Source organism: Artibeus jamaicensis, unplaced genomic scaffold, assembly GCF_021234435.1.
Source record: "Artibeus jamaicensis isolate MK-2021 breed Jamaican fruit bat unplaced genomic scaffold, CSHL_Jam_final contig_467, whole genome shotgun sequence".
Lineage (NCBI taxonomy): Eukaryota > Metazoa > Chordata > Mammalia > Chiroptera > Phyllostomidae > Artibeus > Artibeus jamaicensis.
In genome coordinates, this window is record NW_026521845.1 from 7,954,543 (window position 1) to 7,982,304 (window position 27,762).

At 39.7% G+C, this 27,762-nt stretch overlaps 1 protein-coding gene across 1 annotated transcript in view; it reads right to left on the reverse strand.

The window, feature by feature from the left end:
* USH2A (usherin) overlaps window positions 1-27,762 on the reverse strand; it is a 505,359-nt gene that overhangs the window by 303,406 nt on the left and 174,191 nt on the right. Inside the window, exon 21 of the mRNA XM_053667304.1 lies at window positions 6,180-6,310. Within this exon, the coding sequence (XP_053523279.1) occupies window positions 6,180-6,310 (131 nt within the window). The remainder of the gene's footprint in view (window positions 1-6,179; window positions 6,311-27,762) is intronic.

A 27,762-nucleotide genomic window follows, 5' to 3' on the forward strand; every position in this document is an offset into this window, starting at 1 on the left:
AATATGGCTGAAGATTTTTATCGCAAAAACTGCAATGTGAATCATACCATCTGAAACATTTCTGTTTAGATTTCCCTAAAAGAGCTTCAGCAACATGAGATGTCCACTCTACACTGTTAATTGGCTCCTGTCAGGCCTCATAGAGAGTGTGAGAACATGGATGACATACAGCATCTCCTATGACCCCCAAACAGCTTTCAATTTCCCATGGGTATGAATGGGTTGCTTCTCTCGTAAACAATACCCCAACTTTTACAGACAACGTGACCGGCTAGAGAAAAACCCACCATTTGCTGAGTTCATTTTCTAGCCCTTGAATATTCATAGGCTGACTTTCCTTCTATCTCTTTCCTCTCTCAACATGTTCTTTATTTCCTTCAACCCTATTTCAACATTTAAATATTTTACAAACACACATTTCATTATCGTAGTTTAATAATTAAAACCAGAACTGGTGTCGTGCCCAATTAATGTGCCCTGGTACCATGCCCATTAGTTTCTCCATTAGTGAATTCAACAATACTAATGGGATTACTAGCACGGGATGCTAATTGGGCGTGACATAAGAAACTGGCTTACTTCTTAGCATACCCTTGCTAATGATGAAATTAATGAGCATTTTATTAAATGCTGTCTCATCAAAGTGTACTTAGTTAGCGTTAAAATTGTTACAAACGATGCCGCATTCTAAAAGATCAGGTGCCTGAGTAAGTGGTTCTTCATATTGTCTGGCAACAATCTGCAGCATGAACAGTTCTCTACATCGGAAATCATATTTATTAGAGATAAATTCGAGCACAGAACATGCAACCTCACTGTGCCAAAGGTGCTTTCTGCTAAGAGGAACTTAGCATATTATTCTCTGATCATCATTTTGAAGATTATTTTCCCCCACCCATGTTAAGAGAATTATACAAGGATCAATTCTGAAGCCGTGTCAGGTGGCTTTTTCCTACTCATTTGGAAAATAGCAAACACTTTAAAAAGATGCTGTTCAGGATGGTTGGGAAGCTTTCACTTTCATAGCTTCCTTCTACGTGAGATGAGAATGTTATGTGAATTTCCTATGAATGCCACTGAGCATAAAACATTTAAATGAGAACAACTAATCAAGTCATTACTGGTCAATAAAATAGCACCTGATCAAGTAAATTCAAATTTCAATCAGGGGAATCAATCAGGGGAAGAATGGAAAGATGATAGGTAATTGTTAGAGACTTTAAAATATGTAATGATTAACAATGCAATAATTTTTCTTTGCTGGCACTCTTGACAATGGTTCCATGTACTCAGTCCATAATATGTTAATACACATATAATTTTAAATATTATGAAGAATCACCTTTCCCCTAAATATTTATGCATAGCATGCATCAGATAGTCAAAAGGGAAATCAAATAAGTTTTTGTACCTAAACCTTTATGTAGGATTACATTATTTATTCATTCATTACTTATGTTCATTAAGATATTTTAAAAAGAACAAAGTACGCAATGACTGAGTTATTTTGAAACTATATGCAAGAAAGTAACTTTAAATTCCTACCAAATGCTTTTTTTCAAAACTCAAAATTTCATCAGTTTGAATGGACTCGGTAGCAGTAATTTACAAGTAGCCATTGACGAAAGTTTGAGGGTCTAACAAACTGGTAAAACAAATAAGAATTAAACTGTCACATAATCATTCAAGAGCTGGAAATGTCATTCTAGAAGATGGGTACTTTTCTCCAGTCACGAGCAGTATTTTACCAACAATTATTAAGTCACAAAGTCAGCCAATCTGTCCATACACAATTCTTTATTGAACATGTACTATGCTCAAGGACTGTGCTAAGCCTCCAGAATGTATCTGAGGACAAGAGACAGACTGTCCTCACTGGATTGTGCAGTCTGATAAGAAATACCCATTAATGAAATAACTATTTATCTGATGACTATAATAAGATGTTCATTAGATTACCTTGTCTCACTTAAAGACACAAAGAATGAAAACTGGCTTAAAATGGCCCCTGAAGCATTAATATTGGAAATAGAAATAATTTGCATGTCAATAGAAGGCACGAAACAAACATAAGCTTCTTTCAACCTGGAGGAGCTCCAACTTTGTACAAGGAGCTGTGTTCATACTGTCACCCCAAAAGAGAACAAATAATGAAACGATATCCCCGGAATTTCCACTCCTCAGTCTCGATAATTCCTGGTCTGAAAATAGCCACGGCCTTCAGGAATAAGGTAGCAAATATGCCCAGTTAAGCTGCACTAGAGTGTAAGTTTCATGGTGATGAGGAAGGACACAGCCCCAGTGAGCTTGAGCTCAGTGTTTGATGCAGAGGCAGCATCATGGTCCCTGAGCACTTAGTGTGATGTGACCGAATCCATTTTCTCGACTACACCGTAGGGCGACCCTGCTCCAGAAGGCAGCCACCCTCAGGGTCTCAGTGACACGGCTGTGGCAGAGAAGAGCAAAGTGTTGCTTAATGCTTTCACCTTCCTCTTCTGCAGACTTCCAGCATCACATCCTTTAGGAAGAGAAACCACACTGTTGGAAGAGACGGCAGTGATGCTTCTGATCTGGTGAAAATGTTTTTGGATGAATTCTGCAAGGAGTTTGCCCTCTATGTGCAAAGGGTGTGTGTAGGGGTAGGGGGTGTTTATCAAATACTGAAAACACGTGGGCCACCTGGAGTCACTCTCAGACAGTGGGAAGGACGTTTGTGACAATGTCACCTCCTGTAAATGGGAGGCAGTGTGAAGCCACCATGGCAGGTTGTTCTGGGCCTATTGTCCCCTGTCCCGCCCAATGTAAGCAGAGACAATTGTGAACTTAACGGAGGGGGAGGGAGGTCCACATGGGAGGGTGGCTGGGGAGGCATTCTGTCCACTGCCCTCCCGTGTTCTCTCTGGGTGTAACTGCCCAGCACCGTGGGGGAGCACAGCAGGTGTTTAACAGAGTTGCATTGCATGAAAGAAACCAAAGCCAGTGCCAGTTCCCTCACTACCAAATCACTGTGTGACCCGATACGATAAGCCGCTTCCTCTGAAGCAGGGGTGACATTGTTATCTACCTCGAGTGACTCCTTCAAGGAATCAAATAAGAGTAGTAGCATGAATCCATTGCTGCAAACTTTAAAAGCCCTCCCAATAAGTGGCTACAGGGTTCGGGTTTTTCTCCCCTGGCTTCTTTTCCCAAATCCCCAGATCTGAGTCAGATCTCTCTTTCTCTTCTGCATTCTTCTGTTCAATTGCTCTGTTTCCTTTCTTTTCATGATTTTTTTGAGCATCACAATTAGGCATTTAGTCTCTTTTCTCATCTCGTTAACCGGGATGTTCTTAGAACATTTTCTTTCTATTAGTAATTTGTTTTTTCACAACACTTAAAGTCAAAGTTTTTTGTCTCTTTAACTTTGTGAAAACTAGACACCCGTGTGATCTATGCCCCTCCGGCCCCCTCCACTAAAAGCTGATACCTTTAGAAACTTTTAAGTCAATTGTATTTCCCTCTCCTTCAACACATGATTGTTTTAGTGCCAGATAATTATCCGAGTTTTGTTTAGTTTTGCCTTCGCTGTATATCTCTTCTATTTCAAAGATTCCTTGGCACTGTGAACCATTTCTACTCTGTCATTAATTATTTAAGTTGAAAATATTGCAGGGATTATTATTCACTGCTGCTTCTCCTCTTTGTATTTCAGGTTCTTTTCAAAAGTTCTTTTTGGTTGGAAACCTTGCTGAAAGATTTCCTTCCAATGGGGTGCGTGGATGGTATTTTATCTGTGTCTGTGGGTATCAACAAGCATTTTTCTTCCATGTTGAAAAGCACTGTAGTATTGGAGCTAGAACCGTGGTCTTTGAGGCTCGTTTGCCTGGGTTTCAGTCCTGGCTTGGTCGCCAAGAAGCTGTATAACTTTGGGGAAATTAATTTAACCATGACTCAAATTTTTTCACCTGTAAAATTGGAATAACAGGAATATAATAGGAATAGCAGGAATAATGATACCAATCTCACAGAGTTGTGACATTTAAGTGTATGTGCATTTATGAGTAGAGAGACTTAGAATACTGCTAGTACACAGAGGTTCTATGGAAGTATTAACTTGGCTTAATCTTGGCTAAACCTTGATGAGTCCTTTCAATAAATTTATAATCAATTCTTTCTGAAATCAGATAGCCTCCCCTATTCTATATTTAATTATTTTTGCTCATCCTTTTTTTGTGCCTGTTTCTTTCTCCTCTTTAATTTCTTCTAACGTTAGTTTCCATCTTTCTTTATCTTTTTCTATTTTTAGGTTTTTTGACCTAATTTGAGGCTCAACACAGTGTTTCTCCCCCAATTAATCTAAAGTTTTCCAGTGAAAAGTAGTATTTCTAGTTCTGTAACTAAATCAACGCCTGTGTGTGGATTGCTATGTTTTGTGTTCATTTGCCATCTGCCTCACCTCCTAGACAGCTGCTGCTGCTGCGTAGGTGTGATGCTATTTCTTTTTTGCTTGCTCACTGCCCTCCTACGGGCAACCCTTAAGAAGCTGAAATTCTAGGGGACACCCTGAAGTCAGTGGGCCTGAGGAGCTATGATGTAGCAGCCAGAAATCATCAGGCTCTTGGTAAAACCCCAGAAGTAACCCTTTCCCCACCCCCCCCCAACCCCCCGTCTATCCAGCTGCCAATCAGTGGCTCTCCTGGCTTCCAAACATGGAAGGGAGGCAGCCTGCCTCCTGAGGTCCCCTGCACAGAGCCAGTTACGATGCTCAGACACCGATGGTCTGGCCGGACCCAGCTTTCCTCTCCAAGGTGAGTGGGCCTTCAGGGCATCTGACATTGGGATTCTCACCCAAGCCCTTGGCTTAGGATCCTTTCCACACAGAGGGGAAGAGTATGCTAGCTTTACCATAGAACAAAAAAATTTATTTGTCAAGTATAATTTATGACTTAGATCATCAGGTTTCAGTGGAAAACCTGAGAAAACAGAATGGAAAAATTACTTTAAAGAGTCTTACTCATTTCTCAATTACATGTGCAATGTTCACTAATCCCGGTTTAGCTAAAGTGAACCAATGCTTCCATTGCCCTCAGTAAAAATCTAAATCCTCACATTTGCTTCCAGAAATCTAAATGCCTTCCCCTCTAGCCAGCTTTCCCACCTGTCACTCTTCCTCTTGATTTTCTGTTCTACAGACACGACTGCTACATCTCCATGCACCGAATACGCCGTGTCCTTGTCCACGCAGGCTTTGCGTGGGAATTTTATTCCCAGAGCTTCCCTCACGTCCCGCCAGAATCCTCCCCTCTCTGCTCTCCCTCAAGCACATGCCTTCGTGTAGAGACACAAGCTCTTGTCCCGAACAACGTTTCTTCTTTGTTCCACACCTCAGTGACAGATCACATGTCCAGAGCAGACTGACAACTCAGAAAAGAGAGAGCCTTCATCTTATGCTGCCATAATATGCAGCATCTCCTACTTCCCTTTCATAACATTCATGAATAATTTAAATATATTTTTACTGTATCCTCCTTAGATTGTTTCATAGCAGGCCTGATGCTATTAAACTCTAAAACTAGTGTTGTCTGCAACACTCAGCACAGTAGTACCTGACAGATACATAATTCCTGGTGAACAAACAAAAAATATATATAAAAAAGGGAGGAAGGAAGGCAGGGAAGGAGAGAAAGTCAAGAGAGATATAATTTGCGCTGGAAAGGTTGCTCAGTTGGTTAAAGTCTTTTCCCAGTATGTCAAGGTTGCAGGTTCGATCCCTGGTCAGGGCACATAGAAGAATCGACCAGTCAATGCACAAATAAGTGGAACAACAAAGTGACATTTCTCTTTCACCCCCTCTTCCTCATTCTCTAAACTGAATAAATAAATAACAGGGGCATAATTTGGCTCTCAAGTAAAATAAAAATGGATCTACCCAAATGTGAAGTTTTCATCCTCATTGGAAGGTATCATATGGTCATCAATCGTGTGGAGTCAGACCATGAGGTTTGAAAGCCGCTCTGCTGTCTGAGCCGTGGGCAGGTCCCATCACGGTTGCTTCTTTTTCTTCATTCATAAAGCAGGGACAATAATAGCACTTACCTCTCTGTTTCTGGGGAGCATGCAATGTGAAAACGTAAGTGCTTACCTCAGTACCCGGCACCTAGGAAACTCAAAAATCTCAACTCCTATGTTTAGTCATTTACCTGAGGATCAAAAAGAAAATAAGGCCGCCCGTGTTTCAACTGTAGTGCGAAATACTCCTCCTGGCCGCCCGGGGATGCGGCAAAGACGATCAGACCTTCAGGCACCCTCGTGCGGAAGCTGGCCTTGATCCCTGGGAGACAAGTATAGTCAGCAAGTCACTGCTGGGGGTTTGTTGATTCTTTCTGATAAGCATACATTTACTTTCATTATTATTTATGATGCCCTGACTACAGTCAGGGAATGATACACAGCGATGTACTGGAATGGTCCCAGTCATTTGGTTTTAAACCTATTCTATTACAAATGCTGATCTGGACTTTGAAACTCAGGCCCATGCTCCCACTGATCAATATATAATGAACGGTGAATTTATGCAAAACTCATCAACATCAAAAGACATGGTGTCCACCCAAAATTGGACACTCAGGAACATCCAATTGAAAATATTATCAGTCATAAAAATAAATGGGTTTTCTGAGACAACTGAAAAAAACACAGGGGAGCCTCTGAAATACTTAACTTGAAACAACCAGCCCAGTACCAGGAGCTAAGACTGGGAAGCCCTGCTATGAAGTGGCCCGCAGAGACAACTTCCTGAAACACCCTTCTGTGACCGAAAGGTGTGCAGCCTTCAGGAACCCAGGGTCTCCTCGCACCCTTTTGGACTGCCCACAACCCATGCACTCTTGGCTCATAGTGATGTCCACAGCTGAGGAAGCAAGACAGGTGGTGCTGATCACACACGCAGGTGTCTCCCCCCCCACCCCCGTCACTTCCTGGTCCCACCTCCATTCTACCTGGTGTCCCACTGCTCACTATACAATACAGAGTGCTTCCCCTGTGTAAGGCATTTCACTTATTGCTTTGACAATGGCAAGGAGGTTTAAGAGGCACATCTCTGTTCTCAAAGGCGTTCTAGTTTAGTTGGAAAGATCAACTGCATACTGTGTGTGTGTGTTTGCAGACAAACTACATGGTGAGAGTCAAGTAAGCACTCAAGAACATACATGAGAATCACATAACAGCTCGACAGCTTAACACTGAGTAACTACTGGACACTGATGTGAGCAGTAACATCATCCACCAGAATGATGCATGTATAAAGGAGACAGGGCTTCTTTTGGGCTGCGCTGGAAACCAAAGGCCCTCCATAGGGAAGGGGATTTATTCTGGGGTCGGCCGACTGCAATTGCCTCCAGAACCATGCACGTCTCTGCTTCATCTTTCCTCGTTTTCAAATCCTGCTGGGGGACCATATCAAATGATCAGGCCTGGCCTAGCAGGGGTGTCCAATGTGTTGGTGTCTCTGGGCCACACTGGATGAAGAAGAGCTGTCTTGGGCCACACATTAAATACATTGTGACACATAATCACCAAAATATCTCATAGTGCTGTAAGTAAATTCACAATTTTGTGTCGGGCCATATTCATAGCCATGTTCAGCTGCATGCGGTCCGCGGGCCGTGGGTTGGACACCCCTGATAAGGTAAGACTTATCCCTGATCTAAAACACATCATTTGACTCATGATCTATGGAAAATTCCAAGGCAATAAACAGAAAGAGAGAACTCTTTATTTACAAATTCAGAGGTATAATATGCTCTAGTAGAGCAGTATATCAAATTGGTCAAAGATTTGTCAACAACTGCTGAAAAAAACAACGCAAATTAAATATGCTAATGCAGTAGTCAAGGTATATTGTGTCAGAAAATTAACTGGAGTATGGAGAATGGAGTCTCAAAGCATAAGCTTCTAAAGCTAAAATGACACTTCATATAAGAACAATATGTTCTATTATACAGATATTTTCTTATCCTTGCTCTCATAAAGAAAGCAAAAAGCCCTTGGTTTCATTGCCAAGATCCCTTCTGCTTCATTCCCATCCAAACCAACTGCTTGGACACAGATTTCTAGCTGCCTGTATAGTACATAAGGGAATGTAAAAGGTTACACATAGAAGCAACTCTTACTATAGCTTAATTTGAATTATGCAAATAAGTTTTAAATTAGAAAGGGTATTTCTTTTTACTTGCCTGCCATTAGGTGGTGCTAAACATGTCCCCATTCATAAAATATGTATGGTTAACCAGCCCTCTAAATACATGAATAACAAAATCTTCCTTGACTATACTTGACAAAGTAACAATTGAAAACTAATCTGAAAGATGATAAATGACCTGAAATTAATCCCCAAAAGGCTAACTCTTCATTAAAATACCAATGTTTTGTTATTCATTTACACATACATTAGTTTTTAATTTTTTTAATTCAATTGTTCTTCAGCTAAAGAACTTGGGAAACATTAGATCAGCATTCTAAAAATTGTACTTAAAGCATAGATTAGGATAAAACGTAGGGGAATGCTAGAGGGAAAAAAAACAAGAATAAAGAGCTTTACTACACAGAAAGTTTCAGGAAAACTGCAGTTAATGCTAATTTTTATAAAACAAAAACTGCTCCTTTTGATTTTGTAAATAGTTCTCCATTCCCTCCTAGAACAACAACTAAACACTGTGTCTGTGTATCACTGCTATGAGGACTGGCCCTGCCTTCCAATCTCCAAATGATAAAGCTATAAGGAAGCCAAACTCCAGCTACTTCTGAAACACACATTAGGGTTATGACCTTCAGCACAGAATAGAACTTGGGCTCCATACCTGGAAAGGGGGTATTAGATTACACAATCTCTACAATCTTGTAGTGTGTGATTTTATAAACAGTAAACTGGGATTTTTACGTGAAGGCCATTTCATTTATGACTTCACTGCTGGAGGTCTCTCAAGTTACTCAACTTCCTTTCCATATCCTGCAACAGTTGTCCAGCAAAAGAGTTTCAGTATTAGAAGGCTATTTGGCCTCGCATATCTGAGAGATACCATCTAGCATCCCACGGATGAAAAATGAAATCTTATTGCAGTCTAAACTTGTATTTCTAGGATATATCTAAAGTTGACATTCTCTTAGCGTAATTCTTCATTTGGGTATTTTCAAAATTCATTGCTACTTTTTTTAAATTTTTTTATTTAATTATTTTTCAAGTACATTTTTTTGTCTATTTCTCCCATCCCAGCCCCCCCCGCCCTGTCTCCCCACTTCCCTCCCATTTCCACCCCCACCCCCCCGTCCTCATCCCTGTGTCTTTCATACTTGTTCCTCAAAATCCCTCCCCATTTTTCCCCTTAAATTCCCTTCCCTCTCCCCTCTGGTCGCTGCCCACTTGTTAACACTTGGGCTATTGGTCCTTCTTACTGATTTGCAAATGCTCTTTCCCTATTAGGGCTATTCTTTTATCTTCTGTCATGTGTTGCAGCCGTTTACTCAATTTTTTTTACAGATTATCTTCAAAACATTATTCTTATTGAATTTATTGGGGTGATACTGGCTAATAAAACCATACAGGATTCAGGCATACAACTCTCTTAAACATCTGCACTGCGTCATGCACTCACCACCCAAAGTCAAGTTTCCTTCCACCCCTATCCCCCATTTACCCTCCCTTTGCCCCCTTCCACCTCCCCTCACCCCTCTTTTCCACTATCAGCTCTGTCTGTGTCTATGTGGTATTTATTTATTTATTTATTTATTTATTTTTAATCCCTTCACCTTTTTCAGCCAGCCCTCCGATCCCCTTCCCCTCTGACAGCTGTCAGTCTGTCCTATGTACCTGTACTGTTGTTCCTATTTTGTATGTTAGGTTATTTTGTTAATTAGATTCCACATACTGGTGAAATCATATGGTACATGTCTTTCTCTGACTGGCTTATCCCGCTTAGCATAACATTCTCCAGGTCCATTCATGCTGTGGCAAAAGGTAAATAGCCTTTATTTATTTTTTTAATCCCTGAGTAGTATTCCATTATGTAAATGTACCACAGCTTTTTTATCTGCTCATCTATTGATGGGCATTTGAGCTGCTTCCAAATCTTGGTGATTGTAAATAGTGCTGCTATGAACGTTGAGTTGAATATATTCTTTCAAATTAGTGTTTGGGGTTTCTTCAGATATAATCCCAGAAGTGGAATTGTTGGATCAAAAGGCAGTTTCATTTTTAACTTTTAGAGGAAACTCCATACTGTTTACCACAGTGGCTGTACCAGAAATAGTGTCAATTCCTGTGTTTTAAAATAATGGTATCTCCCTCCCTTTATAATTACGTATCTAACTCAAAATTTTTTACTTACTTATATTTTTTTCCATTCATTTCCTATGTTTTTATATTTAACATTATATTTGATTCATCACTTACTTTGACATACAGTGTAAGATCTGGGATGTATCTTAGCTTTATCCTTTGACATTTAAAAATTTTCTAAATATTTCATTCCACAAGACAGGAGCTTTGTGTTCATTAGTTTTGCATTTCCAGCACCTTGCACCATGGCTGGAACATAATAGATGTTTAAAACTATTTGCTGAATGAATGTTTAATGATTGCAATCCTATCTTTAGCATATTGAAGTATATTGTCTTAAATCAGTCTTTGTACTTTCTATTTTCTTCCACTGATATTCTTGTAGAAGAATACCATATTATTATTATTTCATGTTTCTAATATCTGACAATTTTCAGTATTCTTCCTTTACTTTTAACTACCCCTCAATTCATTAACACTTTATATTAACATTAATCAGTACAAGTTGGTTTTTTTATTTAAATCCTTCACGTCTTTTTAAGTTTACATAACATTTTATATATTCTACTGCCATGATGAGTAAGATCACTTTTAGTTTTGTTATTGTTGAGTCATAGAAAAATTTGTGTACTTATTTTTATTAATCAACTTATTATAATATTATTATTTGTATGATAATAGTTTTGGGTATTTTTCTCCTTTTTCTAAGGTATACACTTATATTTCTTTGAAAAAAATTTTGTGTATTATTCTCTAATAATGATCTCTCCCATTTCTGCCTTAACACATGGGCTATATCTTCCAGAATAATATTAAACAACAGTACAGATGAGCAGCATTATTTATTGTTCCTGACCCAATAACTGACATAGTTTTTTAACCATTAAATAGAATGGTGACTGTTGATTTGCCCCATTATTATCTATTGTTTTAGGTAACTACACTTTTCTTTAGTTTTTCAAATGCTTGTATTTTTTTCTGTCAACAATTATTTTCTGGATTTCTGTCCTGTGGCTGGTAGGCAGAGCTGAGCATGACTATGGTGCACCTCAAAACTCAAGGCTAAAAGTCTCAGAAAGAGCAGTGAGAGAATTTTTTCCAAAAGGAGAAACATTTTAAGTGAGTCCTAGCCATAGAGAAAGGGAATTCCCAGAGAAAGAGTCCCTCATGTTTGCATGAGGGACCACCCATGCAAACACTCCATGATGGAAAGCAACCAAGTCAATTGTAACAGGCAGCCAGTGCCACCAAAGCATGACCCAGATGGTCCCCTCCTCTGAAGAACTTTGATCTTAATAACAATAGGAATATCTAGGCCTAAGTCACATAAAATATTGGGTAAACACGTATATCTATTTACACAGACTTATCTGTATGTATCTATTCACTAGTCCGTCCATCCATTTTAAGATTACACCCTCAAATTGCTGATTGCACCCCAAAGGACTGATATAATCATTAACACAAACTCAGAATTTCTCATGAAAAACTAGTGTATTATAAGAAAGATACTATTCTTAGTCTAAATGCTTCTACCAACATCCAAAAATCATAAGTTATCATCACTCCTTTTCACGTATACACCATTGAATGCATTATATATATTCAATTTCAATCAACAGCTATACTATTTCATAGTGATATCAACCACTTCAAGCTCATTTCAAAGAACTGTTGTGTGTTGGAATAAAGCCACGCTAGTCTAAAACATGAACTGAATGCCAGTCAATGACAAATAAAATATAATCTATACACAATACTTAGTTATTTTATACAACAAAAGGTAGAAAAATCAGCGTGTATTCAGGTTTGCTAAAACAATGTTTTATGTCTGTATCTTATAAAATGATTAGCATTTCAACAAGTAACTCCAGCAAATAAACTTGAAGCTTAGGTTAAAGTGTCAGTTAGGAAAATTTCCATTGATAAAGTGAATTTGTATCACGATTTACTTTTTGTATCTATAAAATTGAAAAAAAAATAACTTGTGGCTATATATTTATTAAACATACCAGTTCTACTTTCATGTTTTATACCAAAAATAAAATCTAGGTGCATGAATACATACACACAGATACATATGTGATTCCTATACACAGTTGTCCATTTACATGTATATACATATGCATACATATTTTACACAACTAAATTTATATTGATTCAAATTGAATAAAAGGGACTTTCAGAACTTTAAATAGACTAAGTACGCTGAAAGTACTAACATTTGCTGTTTCACTTTGTGAAACAAGTATTTGGAAAAGCAATCAAATTCCACTCGCTTGTAGCATTAGCACAGTGGCTGAGTGACTTTGACCTTGGAATGATTTTGGTGTCTCTCATGTCAAGTCTAATAGCTGAAAGTGTTCAATGACCTCCAGCAGCACTGAGGAAATCTGCTCTGGGGTTTCTATACCAAGGCCTCTCCAGTACCGATGTCAGTGGGTCCCAAGCAATTGGACTAATAAGAAAAAAATATGTCAGGCTCCTTTGGAGCAAATGAGGATCCCAGAAATGGAGTAAAATAAAAACAATTTTTCTTGTGGCACTTTCACATAACATATTTTGAGTTCAGAAAGCACTTAAAATGTCTACTTCCAATTCTGACAACTGGAACATAATGCTATAATCACTTCATGGTTCTGATGTGGAAGAATCCTGACTTTAATAAGAGGACAGAAATCCAAGACAAAGGAGCCGGCTATACTTGCAATATGGCGATGAGTGAAAAACAAAAGCAAACACAATCCTCCCAGGGCTTCAGGGCTTCCTGTAGATCAACACTTAAATTGCACACCTAATTATCACATTTGTGCTGCCCCTCATATAAAGAAAGAATGGAAAGAAGGAGAATCAAAGAATAAAGGTCCATGACAGCTAGGTTATCCTACCCATGATACCCAGGGCAAGTGAGTTCACCCCTACACTTTATCCCACCTTACCTTGCTTGTCATATGAAGGGTAAGAGGAAACCTATTGGCTGCCTAGAGTCACATGTCTTTACTACTCTTCTGCAGACAGAGCAGCCAGGTGTGCTAAGGATCAAGTGTTTTCCCATGATGGCATTTTGGGGGACTCTTAGGAGAATAAGAACATTTTATGGGAAGGCTCCAGTCTTCTTTTTCCACAATAAGGAATACCTAAGCTCTAAGTGTGATCGCACTGCAATATTTATTATCTCCAAGGATTTTTTTGCATGTGAAAATACTAGGATTCCAATAAATGCATGTTGAATGAATAAGAGAATAAAACCCCATAATCCCTTTAATAGGTTAGGTCATTGCATAATCACTCATAAAGTGAATCCTTATATGTAACTAGTACATTCTCGCTGTGACTTAATTCCAGTTTATTTAGCTCACATGATTATGGGAATTGAGAATAATAGATTTGCATGGTAATAATGCACATATTTGAATTTGGTTATTAATTCATTCCTAATACCTTATCATCATGACACTAAAATTTCAGGCAAATTCAATTCAGTAAAAATAAGTTCAACTTGTTTTCCAGAAGATCAGTGAGCGAAATGTTTGCCTGTGTGTGTACACATCTGTTCATGAACAGGCTTTCCAGTGTTTTAATCAGTTAATATAACTGCATCTCCTCTGAATTAAACCACTGAGAATGTATTAACCACATTGGACATAATATCCAGAAGGGAAAACAGGAGAGAGGGGAGCTGCAAGCCTCTTCCATACGCTGAAGGGGGGGGGGCCTGGGAGAGTGCCCATCCCTCCGGCTGGCTTAGCAGGGGGCAGGGGCCTGCCCCCCCCCCATTTCCAACTTCAGGCAGTTTAAAACAATCTTTAAAATTTTTTTTTATCTCCCTAAGGTCCTCTCTTATTTTTTAAAGATGTTTCTTCGGTGTTCCTCCAATGAAAAGGGAACTTGGTGGTTGGCTTAGTGGTTTAAAAAAAAAAAAGGAGACTTCCTCCAAGATGAAGGCATAGCTGGAGATGCCTTGCTTCCTCACACACCCAAGTTTAGAGACAACTAAATAATAGCAACAGAAAACACAGCCAGAACACAGAAGTCTGATGACAACAAATTCTTCAGCCTGACCGGTAAGAGGGGCAAAACCAGCAGCTGGCAGAGCGGGGTAGCACAGGGAAACTCGGTCAGACAGACTCAGGTGCGCGGAATCCAGGCGCAGGGTTGGACCTGGTGGGCAACTCAGCAAGCAATCGCGGGGAAACAGTGAGGGAGCAGGGCTGCGGGTTGACTGTGGTTGCGTGGTCGCGCGTTCGCGCGTTCTCGGGCGTTTGTGTGTGGATAGACAAGCGAGGGAGTGGACGAGAGCCAGCAGCCCCAGTGGCAAGCGGAGGTGGAGGGCGCCGCCATTTCCCCGCTCTGACCACGCCTCCACACACAGAGTCACAACCCAGCAACCTGGGAGTCCAAGGATCCGCTCCTCGTACTTAACGGGCACAAACAGCCCAAAAATGGCTCAAGAAGATCTCAAAGCCCCAGAGCCTATAAATCTAAGTGATGAAGAAATAGCAAAACTCTCAGACGCACAGTTTAAAACACTGGTCATCAGGATCCTCACAGAACTGGTTGATTATAGCCACAAATTAGACAAATATATGAAGGCGAAACTAATTGAAATGAATGGAATTGCACAGGAAACCAATAGTGATGAAAAGGAAACTGGGACTCAAATCAATGGAGTGGACCAGAAGAAAGCAAATAATGGCCAAACAGAAAAGAGTCAAGGAGCAAGAATTCAAAGAAATGAGGAGAGGCTTAGGAACCTCCAGGACATCTTTAAACGCTCCAACATCCAAATTATAGGGGTACCAGAAGGGGGAAAGGAACAGCCACCAGTGGAAAACTTATTTGAACAAATAATAAAGGAGAATTTCCCCAATCTGGCAAAGGAAATGGACTTCCAGGAAATCCAGGGAGCTCAGAGAGTCCCAAAGAAGTTGGACCCAAGAAGAAACACACCAAGGCACATCATCATTACATTAGCCAAGATTAAAATGAAGGAGAGAATCCTAGAAGCAGCAAGAGATAAGGGGACAGTCACCTACAAAGGAGTCCCCATCAGACTCTCAGCGGATTTCTCAAAAGAGACCTTACAGGCAAGAAGGGGCTGGAAAGAGGTATTCCAAGTCATGAAATCCAAAGACCTACAACCAAGATTGCTCTACCCAGCAAAGTTTTCATTTAGAATGGAAGGACAGATAAAGTGCTTCTCAGATAAGATCAAATTCAAGGAGTTCATCATCACCAAGCCCTTATTATATGAAATGTTAAAGGGACTTATCTAAGAAAAAGAAGTTAAAGAAATATGAACAGTGAAAGGACAACAAACTCACAGTTATTAACAACCACACCTAAAACGAAAGCAAACTAAAAGGACAGCTAGATCAGGAGTGGAAACATAGAAATGAAGATCTCAAGGAGGGTTAGCAACAGGGGAGTGGGAGGAGGAGAAGGGGGGAGAAGGTACAGAAAATAAGTAGCATAGACAGTAGATAGAAAATAGAAGGGGGGGCAAGAATAGCATGGGAAATATAGAATCTAAAGAACTTGAGACACATGGTCATAAACTAAAGGGGGGTAATGGTGGGGACGGGGGGGTAGGGTGGAGGGGAATGAAGGGGGAATAGAACAACTGTAACAGCATAATCAATAAAAAAATTTTTTTAATTAAAAAAAAATCAGAAAAAAAGATGCTAGAGCCAGATGGCCTGAGTTCAAATACCAGCTCTAAAACTTATATGTGACCTTGGGCAAATTATTTAATCTTTCTGTATTCATTTCCTTGTGGATAACTGGGGATAATGATAGGTTCTTCTTTCAAAAGTTTCCTGGAAGGATGAAAATAAATGAATGTGTATAAAGCACTTAGAACAATTTGGCCCTTAGATATATCATTTATTATTATTATTATTAAAGTTCATTGATTTCACTTGCTTTTCAAGACCTTTGTTTTAGGATTAAGAGCAGAGGGCCACAGGGTAGCTTTCTTTTACACATTACAAAACATAAAGCTTGTCACTAGGTACACCTTGAACACCTGTACAACTCCAAGAAGGGAGGCAGCCTGCAACCAGAGTGATCTCCAGGATTCTGTGGGAACAGAAGCTTCAATGTCCTCAACAGCACAACTTTCTCAGATCCCAACTTATCACCGCACATGGCGCTCTATTGGGCAGTGCCATGGTTCTGGGCAAAACAAGCACCTGTTACAGACAGTGCACAGCACTGGACACACTAACGTGAAAAGAAGTGACACCTGACACCACCCCGCTAACACCTTTGAATTTAGACATGATGTTCATTTTCTTTTTTTAATCTTTAGTCAACATGTTTCTTCCTCGCCTTCCCAAAATGCAGGCCAGAAGCCATTCCTGATTTCCACGTTCTGCCAGGACATCTTGCTAATGATGAATTCACTCATTCATCTTCTCAGTGATCCTTTTAGGGAAGGCCTCCTGGATGGTATTTACAGACAAAAAAAGTTTTCCTCTCTACATTAAAGTCTTGGCTGTTTTCAATTCCAGACAAAACAGAAATTATACCATTTCTCTAGTTCTATGGACCAGTGATTAGAATAACTGTCCATGGTAGTCATAGGGTAGCATGTACAAGTCTGCAGAACTTCTTGGAAAAAAGGACTGGTTACACCCCAGAAGGGCTGGTCATTTTATAACAATATAGAAATAAAGCCAAGACTGAGATAGTGTGTGGCAAATAGATTCTGTTCCATTTCATTTATGAGTGTGTTTTTCTACGAACAATTAGAGGAAAGCTTATTTGTAAGAAGACAAGTTCTCAAACCTCATCACTAAATAGTCCAGTAATCACTGAGTAGTCATTTATTGAATTTGGTAATGGTCTAATTAAAGAGTTCTCTACTACGCCCAAAACTAGACAGGTGAAATAAAACATCAGAAGCAAATGATTATACCCAATGGTGCCTTTTCTCTATTTCTAGACCCCCTCTTTTACAAATAAGCCAAAAGCAAATGTATTTCAGTACAATTTAGTTGCTTAGTTTTGTATTGGTTAGCTAATCTGGTATAATATTACATGGATTTTATATAAAGACCAGTTTTGTCTCTACAGGTTGCTTTAGATTTCTACTACAACTGAATTTCGCACATGCGAATTCGTGTGCAAGAAGATGAATTTGAATTACGTAAAATTGTTCCTATGCAGGATCTTAAAGAAACGTGACATTCAAGTTGACAAGACCCCTATTTGAAGAAAATGGAGAGTATGTGCACTTGACCGCATTTAGAGTGGACCCTCTCAGGACAAATGGTGCGTCATTTAAAAGTCTCTCTGCAAAGCCACTGACAACACAGAGTCAGGACTGAAGTAACTATAAGCACCACCTCTTGGTAGCAGGTAATCCTGACCTGCTTCTTGCCTGTTGTGCAGTTTTGCTCAGATATTTTGAAATTCTTAGACTGAAAAGACCTTTTCTACTTCAAAATAGTCATTTCCAAGTTCAGGTACCATATGGTGAAATTATTAATACTTCATCTCCTTGAGATCTCACCAAGAGCCAGGGGTCTACTATGTATTCATGTAATTATTTATTTGAAAAACAAAATCATAAAAATTGTGCTAATATAGATTTAGAGTAAAATGAGTGCAAGAAAGCTGATACATTCTTTAGCCTTTCAATGTTGCTTAACCTAAAAATGCAAGTTTTGTTATAGACATTATAAATGACTCCCAACATTTAACTAGAAGATTGAGAAATGAGTCATTTAAAGTTTAGAACAGCTAATAACCAGATTCCATTAAATAGGAAAAAATGGGCTTTAAATGATGATAGCACAGTGAAAACAACAAATAATCTTTTATAGTTTTACCTCCCAAAACATTATCGGCCATTTCATTATTTAACATGTAATACATGACACATAGTTTTGGTGAAATGTATGGATTTAAAATGTTACTCTCTTATAAAGTTGAACACTAAGTCAAGATGATAATGTTGTACAATGAGAAAAGGCCTAGTATGGGATTTTTAAATAATAAGAAACAGATTCTTTAATATGTGTCAAAACCAATAAGGTATCTTAGTTTCAAAACAAATGTATAACCTATTGGTAGAAGATGATATGAAGACTCTTTACTGTAAGACAATATTATGTTAACATTTATTAATATTGTTATACTATATATAAAACAAATATAACATATGAATAATATTATTTACATTATGCTACGGTTGCCGAGAGATTAACTTGGCTAAACTAAAAGGTTGAATATACTTACCTAGTAATGACATGTTTATGAATAAGTGAATAAATAGGAAAGGAGAAAATATATTTTATGCCATACATCTTTGAGCTAAGTGAAAAAGGACAACTTGATTGAATTTTTCTGTTTTATTTTCCTATTTTCAAACCACTAATTTGATACATGTCTTTATTTTATTTTATTTTTTGCCACCCTATTATACTCACCACTGGTAAAACAAACAGGACATTTTAGCTTTAATCTTCTTACCACATAACCCAAATAACTTCAGTCATGTTTGCATTAATGCTGCATTAATCATGTTGTTGCGTATTAATGAGTTTTCAGGCTATGCTAATTACTGTCATAGATTCTGCAGCAGCCCATTAAATATACAAATTACAGAATTAAAGAGCCAGAGCTCTTCATGATTAATCTCTAAATGGAGAAAAACTAATGATGTCTGTACAAAGTTTCTTTCTACTTTTGGCTGAGTGAGTCCAATGAACAATCAATTAGACTATTTGAGAAATAAGGAGCTCACGTATTACACAATTTTATGTAGGTGCTTCATTATGACAGTGGACAGTGCTTTATAGTTCACAAAGATTCCACAACCTTCACTTGTCTACTACCCTAAATATTGTTACTATGTTGTCTAATATTGAATGTAATTTGGAGTAAGTTCATATTGAATTCATTCCAATGAGTACCTAAGGTACCAACAGGGCCACCTGAAAAGTTTATTCATCTAAAAGGAATCGTCACATAAAGAAGCACAAATGCAAAACTCATCAAGAAAATGTGGTGTTTTCACAAAGGCAAAACCATAATGCTTTTCTATCCTATGCAAAGTCTACATGGTATAGAGTAAAGTGTCTAGCAGAGCAGATCAGATGTGGAATGAGAGGTGGAACGCACGCAATGTAGACATTTTCACAGGGGCTGGTAGAGGGTATGTAAATACTCAGCTGTCAGCTCAGGAAGAAAGGATAGCTCCTAATTTTATGGGCAGAGCGTAGCAACTAAGCTGATGCTCAGACAGAAGGTCACAGGCTACAGAGTGAGGGGGAATCTAGCGTCAGAATAAAGAGGTCTGGACAGACACGGGACAGCTGTGTCCGCCCATGAATAGGTGAAACCACATGAGCAGACCAGCTAGCACATTGGGTACAAGAGCTGTAAGCATAGTAGGAATCTGGAATCCCAAGAATAGTGTGAAAAGTAGACTTTCATCATAGACGGCAGCGTGGTGAAAGCCAGGTAGTGATGCAGTTTCTAAGGTACTAAGCCATTTTCCAAGAACGTGCAGGGAGTCAAGTACCAGCAGCAAGAAAGTAAATGGGTGTGGGCCTTAAGGAGCTACTAGGAGGCCAGATGTGTACAAAGTCAAGGTCAGACTCTTCAGCAGGATTGACTTCCTGAGAGCCTTGAATTGTGAGTCTGAATCTTCCAAGTGAATACAGCACTGGCCCCAGGGAATGCGGACATGGATGAGCCTAAAGGTGGAGGTTAAGAAGCAAGAGGAGGGCTGGAATATAGGGAACAGAATATTTGCTCACCTATTGTTCCACAATGAACCTGTGGAAATAGCTTTCCCTCAAGGTCAAATGTGCTAATGCCATATGGTCATACTAATCTCAGATGTGAAATGGGCCACGTTTAGTTTAATTTGAAAGAGTAAAATGATGGGCACAGGTGAGAGAATGGAGGCCCAGAAAAATTACGCAGCCCTAGAGAAGGTGCACATACCCAAAAAGAAGTGACATAATTTTTTTTCTTCTTCTTGATAAACCACCCAGCACTGCTGAGCACAGGGACTCCATGGCTATTTTTTAAGAGAAGGAAACACAGAACGATGAAATAGAATAGGTATTAAGTCCCACAAAGCAGAGCTAAGCAATTGAAAGAACAGTGCATTTGCTGATCCTATTTATTAGTCATCTGATAAACTTCATCTACGACACATGTTCACGGAAACCCACAAGCTCGCAGAGTAGTTGCAACTGTTAAGTCTGCAGAAGACATATGCAACTTGAACCTCATCAATAGCCAACCATAGATTTACTGAGGTGCTTCCACTGCCTCTATGTTCAAAGATGTTTTTCTGACATGCTTTTCCTTCCTTCTTTTGCACCATTAATGAAAGACTTTTTAAACAGGAAGAGGTACCATGTTTCCCAAGCTGTTCGTGTTTAGATCAGTTGCTATATCACTGTGTGCAGAATGGAAATTGAATCCATGTTGCTGACTTTGAAACTCAAATGCAACGTTATCAGAGAAAGACCTGGATTCAAAGCCAGGAATTTCTATATTATGTAGACATACACGGGAACATACAAGCCAGAGCTCCAGCGTTAGTCAAGCTAAACACAAGTTAACACCGAAGAAAGATTTGCTGTAAGGGTGTGACTTGTACAGAATAGAAATTGGCCCTATGTTCTTTCCCTGCTGGGAAGCAGCACAGTGACCCCATAGCCTTACACTCATCTCCCATGGTAAGGACTCCACAGTGACAAACCAGGGTTGACTAAGTTCTATAAGGAAGACACTCTCGATATTCTAGATTTCCTTCCTCACACAAAGGTAAGACATCAATCAGAGGTGTTCTGAGCATCTTTCAGGCTGAATTGATGTCCTGGGTGGTAATTTAAATAGGAACCTTTGTCGCTTTAGCAGCAATTGTATAAACACAATGTTGCCCGGGCAGAAAGTAATTAAATTGATAGAGGAAAGAAAGATGACTTGAAGTGGATAAAATACAAATACATCAAAATTAAAGTCAGTGTAATGAGCTGAAACACTGCAAATTTAGACAACAGTGCATTAGCCAAAGCACTGAAACCCCTCTTAGGAGTATCAAAGCTGGCAGAAAACACAATAACTCGGAAATCCTGCAGCAAGCAAAGAAATGTATTGATTAGGTACTGCCTGTTTGCACAGGAGAATAACTAAGAGGGAGAAAAGCTAATGAGCAGGCCAAAGAAATATAATAGCCCAAACTAGAAATAGAGCAAGAACAAAACAGGGTGGGGGGAGGGAGGAACATCTCCAGGTCAAAATGCACCAAAACAAACAAAAAGCTCAGAAAGCAAGAATAAAAATACAGCCATTCAAGTCAGAAGCTGGGCAAGAAATGCAAGTCATGGCAGAAATAGAAGACTATGAGAAGACCCTATTCAACTTAATACCAAGTTTTAAATCAAAACAACAGACTCAGCAACAAATCGGCCAATTGCTAATGATTCAGACAAGGAGACATAATTGAACGTGAGAAATATGCCACGTCACACCCAGTAATGTTCGCCATGCCATTTTCCCTTGTTATTGTTGACATGGTGACCTTCTGCTGAAGAGATACACCAAAAAACTCAGTTTAATTAAGGGCTAGCAGAGCAGAGAAGGGTTTTGCTTATCTCTGCAGAGAGGATGCACAGAGGAACCCCCCATTTCCCTGGCACCTTCCGGTTACAAGGCGTTCTATGTACCAAAGTTTCCAGGTAGCAGCAGTTTGTTCTATTAAAAGCAAAACTGTTCTAGTGGTTGTAATAAAATGTGTAAAAAGTGTCACCTATGCCTTTGTCTCCTACTGTAGAATAAATATGCTTTAATCTTTCTGTGATATGATATGCTCACATATGGGCAACAATGCATTCACTGTCCTGAATGAAAATGGTGTCTACAGGAGATCTTTGGCCTTCATAGCAAAATGGCACTAGACATTTAGGAGCAAAATAAGATGTCTACGTTTTTTTTTTTTTCAAGGATTCCTCTCTGTTCCTTTGTTATCATTGGATCAGGTTTTACTGAAACCACAACAAAACTCAAAAATTCTGTTAGGCAGAAAGGTCATTAAATGTCATCCTGCCCTCAATATTTGGTCCCTCCCCTTCTATTAGCAAAGTCGCCATCAGCACCCTCCCCCCTACCTTTGGTGCTGTGTTCTGGAAATAAATGTTAGAATTTTCTCTAAAGTGAGACAGAATGGGCAACACACATAGAGAAAATTTGGGAAGCCAGAAAGAGCAAATGAATGAGGAACACAAAACTGGATAATATATGAATTTTAGCAGGCGGGCTTTAAATATCCAGTTTGATTAGAAAATTACTTTTTTGTTCTGTATCACATTTTCAACCATATTCCAAATAGTCTAAGTTGTAGTAAAAGTAACCACTGGATAAACACACTATTTTTTTTTTGAAAGATTGCACTTACTTACTTTTTTTAGAGAGACAAGAAGGGAGAGAAAACTCGACATGTAAGAAAGAGATGCATCGATCAGTTGCCTCTCACATCCTCCAAACTGGGAACCGGGCCCACACCTGAGGCAGATGCCCAGACTGGGAATCAAACCAGCGACCAAATCTGTGACCTTTAGGTTCAGAGGCTGGTGCTCAATCCACCAGCCAGGGCAACACACTGCTAATTTATCAGTTAATTTTATGTGTGGTTTTACCTCTTCAATCCTGTAGGCAGGGGAAACCCAATTTCCAGACAAAGAAACATGGTAGAAAAATCACCTGGCCAAAAGCCAGGTCAACCAAGATTCTGTCAACCAAGATTCTCCCCCCAATATAGGTAAACATGACCAATTTCCTCATCCGGGCAAGAGGGTGCAGCTAGCTGATGTTTCCCGCAAGGGCTTCACTCAATAGCAGCTCAGCCTCATGAGAACAGCATCTGAAAATGACCTGGGAGTCTCATCACTGCCAGACTCCCTCCAATGCAAAGGATACGGAAAGCAAAAGATGTGGCTGGTTCATTTTTGCAACTTTAAAAATTTACATTTCAAAATGCATTTGAGTGCCTTCTCCCCTTGTCAAATGAGAAATGTAATGTAAGGATTTAAAACTACCTCCAAACTTTAGAAGAGCTGATCCGATAGACAGTCCTGCTGACGGCTTAAAAGGCCCTGCACCTACGGAAGTGAATGCCCATGTGCAGGGAACAGTTACAGGTCTCGTTCCTCCTAACTAATAATGTCTAATGCATCAGACAGTATTCTAAGCACATGCATTCAGTCATTAATTCTATTTTATCCCCATTCTATGTAAAAGAAAACTGAGGCCAAGAGAGATTATGTTTAACTGAAATAAAAGCTATTTTAATAAGCCCATAAAAAACCAAGGTTTCTTATTTCTGCAAAAAAAATAATGTGGCATAATATTAATAATGTATTTGATCCATAATTATCTTACCAAGTTTAATTAAACACTTTCAGTTAAAGTTGAGGCCTTCATTCCAGGCAGTATTTCAGTTGTCTCATCTGTGGAGATGGTTATTATTTCAGAAACTATCATTTCTAACATAATGATCTAAAGGCGCTTGGTCAATCTAATTTATGATCATGTGATTAGCTGGAATAAGCTGATTCTACAAAGTAAGTTCGAGAAACATGACTCCACACATTGATCGTTCTTACCACACTGATGTTTACAAACAGCAGCACAGAGAAGTGCAAGGGTTTTCAGATGTAACCGTCTCAGCTGTGAATGCATGTCGCCTTCCAAGCTGTTTGCATTGAGAAATATTTAAAATGCTTGGATCTCCTAACAGTCCAAACTGTTCCTGTAAATGTTCCAGCATCACTGGAGTTTCAGTATCGCGTGAATAGTATATATCAAAGTAATAAATATGGGAGGGGGGGCTGAAAGAAAGAAAAATATAGTCTGTGGTTGAGTTCTTTATGGTAATAGCATTAAGTTCCCTTTCCCTAACATTGGACAAACTCTTTTCTAGAAGCATTTATTGGATGACTATGAGGCACCTAAGAGTGTTTCCTTTCAAGGAAGTAAGGGGGGTTGTGGAGAGCACCCTGGGAGCTTATTCTTCCTGTGAGTGAGTTTAAAAGCAAAGGTCGCACCATGTTGAATCAGCCTCATGCCTCCGTTGAGACGTCTATTATTGGATCCGCTTCATCTGCTGTGGCCAACCTTGGCATTGCTTTCTCTTCTTCATCTGATTTGTTTTATGGGAAAGCGCTCAGGACAGCGTTACAACCTCTGTCGCTGGCACCTGTACAGACACCTTCTAATACCCATCTGTGCTGCTGAGCACTGACAAAATAATAAAGGTAATTCCAGAAAATTACCCAAATGACATATCATCTCACAATCTAAAATGGAAAGAGAGCACTCAGCCCAAGAATCGGTGAACCTAAAAATCCTGGAGCGAAGAGGATCAAAGAATTCCAGTGAAATGCTGGGGTAGCAAAGCTGTCGATTACCCTGCATTCTTTTAATTAATTTTGCTTCTCTCGGTAGATTGGTTTGTGTCCCTTTCCTTGGAGCCGTTATAGAGCGCCAGTGTGGCAGAGGAATGATGGGAAAATAACTGCCAACCACACTCACTATCTCTGTTCTAAGGAAAAGGTGCTGACGCAGAAGTTGGTGTATTTTTAAACTTCCTAAGGCTGTCGATGCAGAAGATGCAGCTCAAGGTGAATAACCTCAGGGACTCTGGAAACTTTTGAGAACTTGACTACAACTCAGGAATGAGATGGAAGGTTTCACGTGGATCACGTTGGGGCCAAGAATTTGAAGAGCACATGGAACACAGTCTGATGAACTGACTCTCATGAGTAGAATATAGATAGATTTTAGTAGGATGGAGACTGGTACCTGGCTATTCAAAGACACCCCCCCCCCGCCAAATTTTATCCTTCACTTGTTTTGATAGGATATGTTTTATAGTTAACCACTGACTGAATATCTATACATGCCCAGCATTGCATTCTTTTTCCTGTAATTAATTTAATCCTAAAAATAATAATGTGATTGAGATGCTGCTTTCCTGACTTCAAAAACCAAGACATTGAGGTTTGGTGTGTTTAATTCTAAAGGTATGAAGGAAAGGTTTAAATCTGTGTCTTCTGATCAAGTCCAGGTTTGTTTGCTCATTTGTTTACCATAAGGCCGCTGGCTATTAAAATAGTTACTACAGAGAGCTATTTTGAGGTTATACTTCCAAACTTGCAATGCCTTTCCCATCAAGCCCCTGATCAAACACTCAGTAGGTCCCATTTGGAACCAACTTGGATGGAAACCCCTTTTTCTATCCTCCAAAAACTTCCAAACTGTAATTTTTCCAGAATCATCTCCTATTTATTATTCACCACCCTTTAAAAAAAAAGTCAAAACAACCAATAAATCTAAACCGGTCTGTTTGCTACTTCCCACACTTGCCCTGGAATTTCTCATCTTGATGCCTTCATCCAGGACTGTCCACCTCTCTGGTGAGAACGCCATGCTTAACCCATCTGCACCTTTCAAAAATCACCTGCTCTTCACAGATCATCTCATTGCTGCCTTCCTTCTGAAGCCCCCTTTGAAACTCTCATTGGACATAATTTACTATTAATAGTAATAAACAGTGATGTTCGTTATTGCCATGTTCGTACATGCCAGATACTCTCGTAGTTGCTCTGTGCATTGATTTCCTTAATCATCACAATGGGTGCGGCCAGTTCCCCCATCAGCACCATTTTCCACACTGGGGAACTGACGCCGGAGAGGCTGAGAGAGCTGGGGGGTGGGGGGTCACAGGCCCAGGAAGGTGGGAAGCATGGGAGTTCATCCCAGGGCATTCAGCCCAGCAAGGCAGATGGGGCTCTCTGGAATCCAGATTTGTAACTATGCCATGTACCACGTCCCACTCCTCTGTGATATGACACCGGATATGCAGCATTTATACACTACCGGCAGCTCTCCCCCTGAACTTCAAGGGAAGGCACGTTGTCTTACTTGGCTTTTCGGCCTCCTGACTGGGAAGGCTGCCCTTTCAAAAACAAAGAAATAGATACAACTTTTCAGTCTTATATGCAGGACACTTTGCTTTCTTACAATGATGCATCTAGTTGCTTTTTCACATTGCCAACTCCTTTGCTCAGAGTGGGAGCAACAAGAGGACCAAAATGCATTATACGTACTTTGTGTCTATCTTGTCATTATTCATGGCCTTCCAAGTACTTGGTGTCTGGCAGATTCACGGTAGGTTTTTGTAAAATCCGGTCATTGTGGGAGATGAGGGGGATGAACTCCTACAGCGCCTGCCCTCGTCGAATTGCCGCTGATACCAACCCTCACTTCCAAACTTGCTGTTGTGGCCCTTTAATTGCTCTCAGTCCCCACGCTTGGTGGTCAAGGTCACCAGATTCACTGTGCTGTGAGAGCTAAAAAAGCTGGGAATAGCTACCACCTAGTCCCTGTCTTCAGTTTTGGTGGGAGATACTAATGCAGACAAAATCGCTGACATATGACTACTCTTGGTGACCTTGCTACACCCCTCTCCTGTTCCTGTTGTCCTCACCTAGCCTGGTGACATTCGTGACAGTCCCAACTTGGAAACTCCCTGACAACACAGGGCACTTCAGACCATCTCTTCCTGTCCCCACAGTAAAAGCCTGCTCTCCACTGCCTATAATCCAGAAAGAACAGAAAGTTTAATACACGTTCAAATGCTAAAAGACTGATAAAAGCTTAATGTGTTTTCTCTGCCCGTGGGCTCAGAACTCAATTTTAATAGAGAAAAACCTATCTTCATTCTCAAATTCCCAAAATATTGATCTGTAGCACATCGTTAAGGGCAATGCTAAAACCAGTACAACAGTGGTGGGGAGAGGAGGGGGAAGAAAAACAAGTTCCAAGGTTAATGAGGTTTAGAAAATACCCATTCTTTGAAATCCACAGTAAATATTCATTTCCATATTAAATAACCTAAGAAATCGGGTAACAATATCAACAAAAATGACAGCAAATATCAGGCTAACTTTGTTGAATAAAATGCTTTTCTGAATGTATTTCAACATATTAAGTGTATTTTGAATTCAGACTGCTGTTCCACGGAAGGACCAAACACCTGGCAAAGGTGTCCAACCTGTGGCCCACAGGTCACACGAAGCACAGGATGGCTTTGAATGCCACTTAACACAAAACCATAAATTTACTTAAAACATTATGAGATTTTTTTGTGTGATTAGATGTCACAATGTATGCAATGTTTGGCCCAAGACAATCTTCTTCCAGTGTGGCCCAGCAATGCCAAAAGGTTGAACACCCTTGCCTACAGGGTGAATAATTTGGGTTAAGACAATCAGCTGCTTCCCACACGACACACACCCAACTGGGCAGTCTCAAAGTCTGTTTACATCCAGGCTTGCTAAGGTACGTGACCTCACCCAAAACAGACACTGGTGGCAGTCACCAGAGATGGGGTTTGTGGAGGAACCCAAACCAGAGAA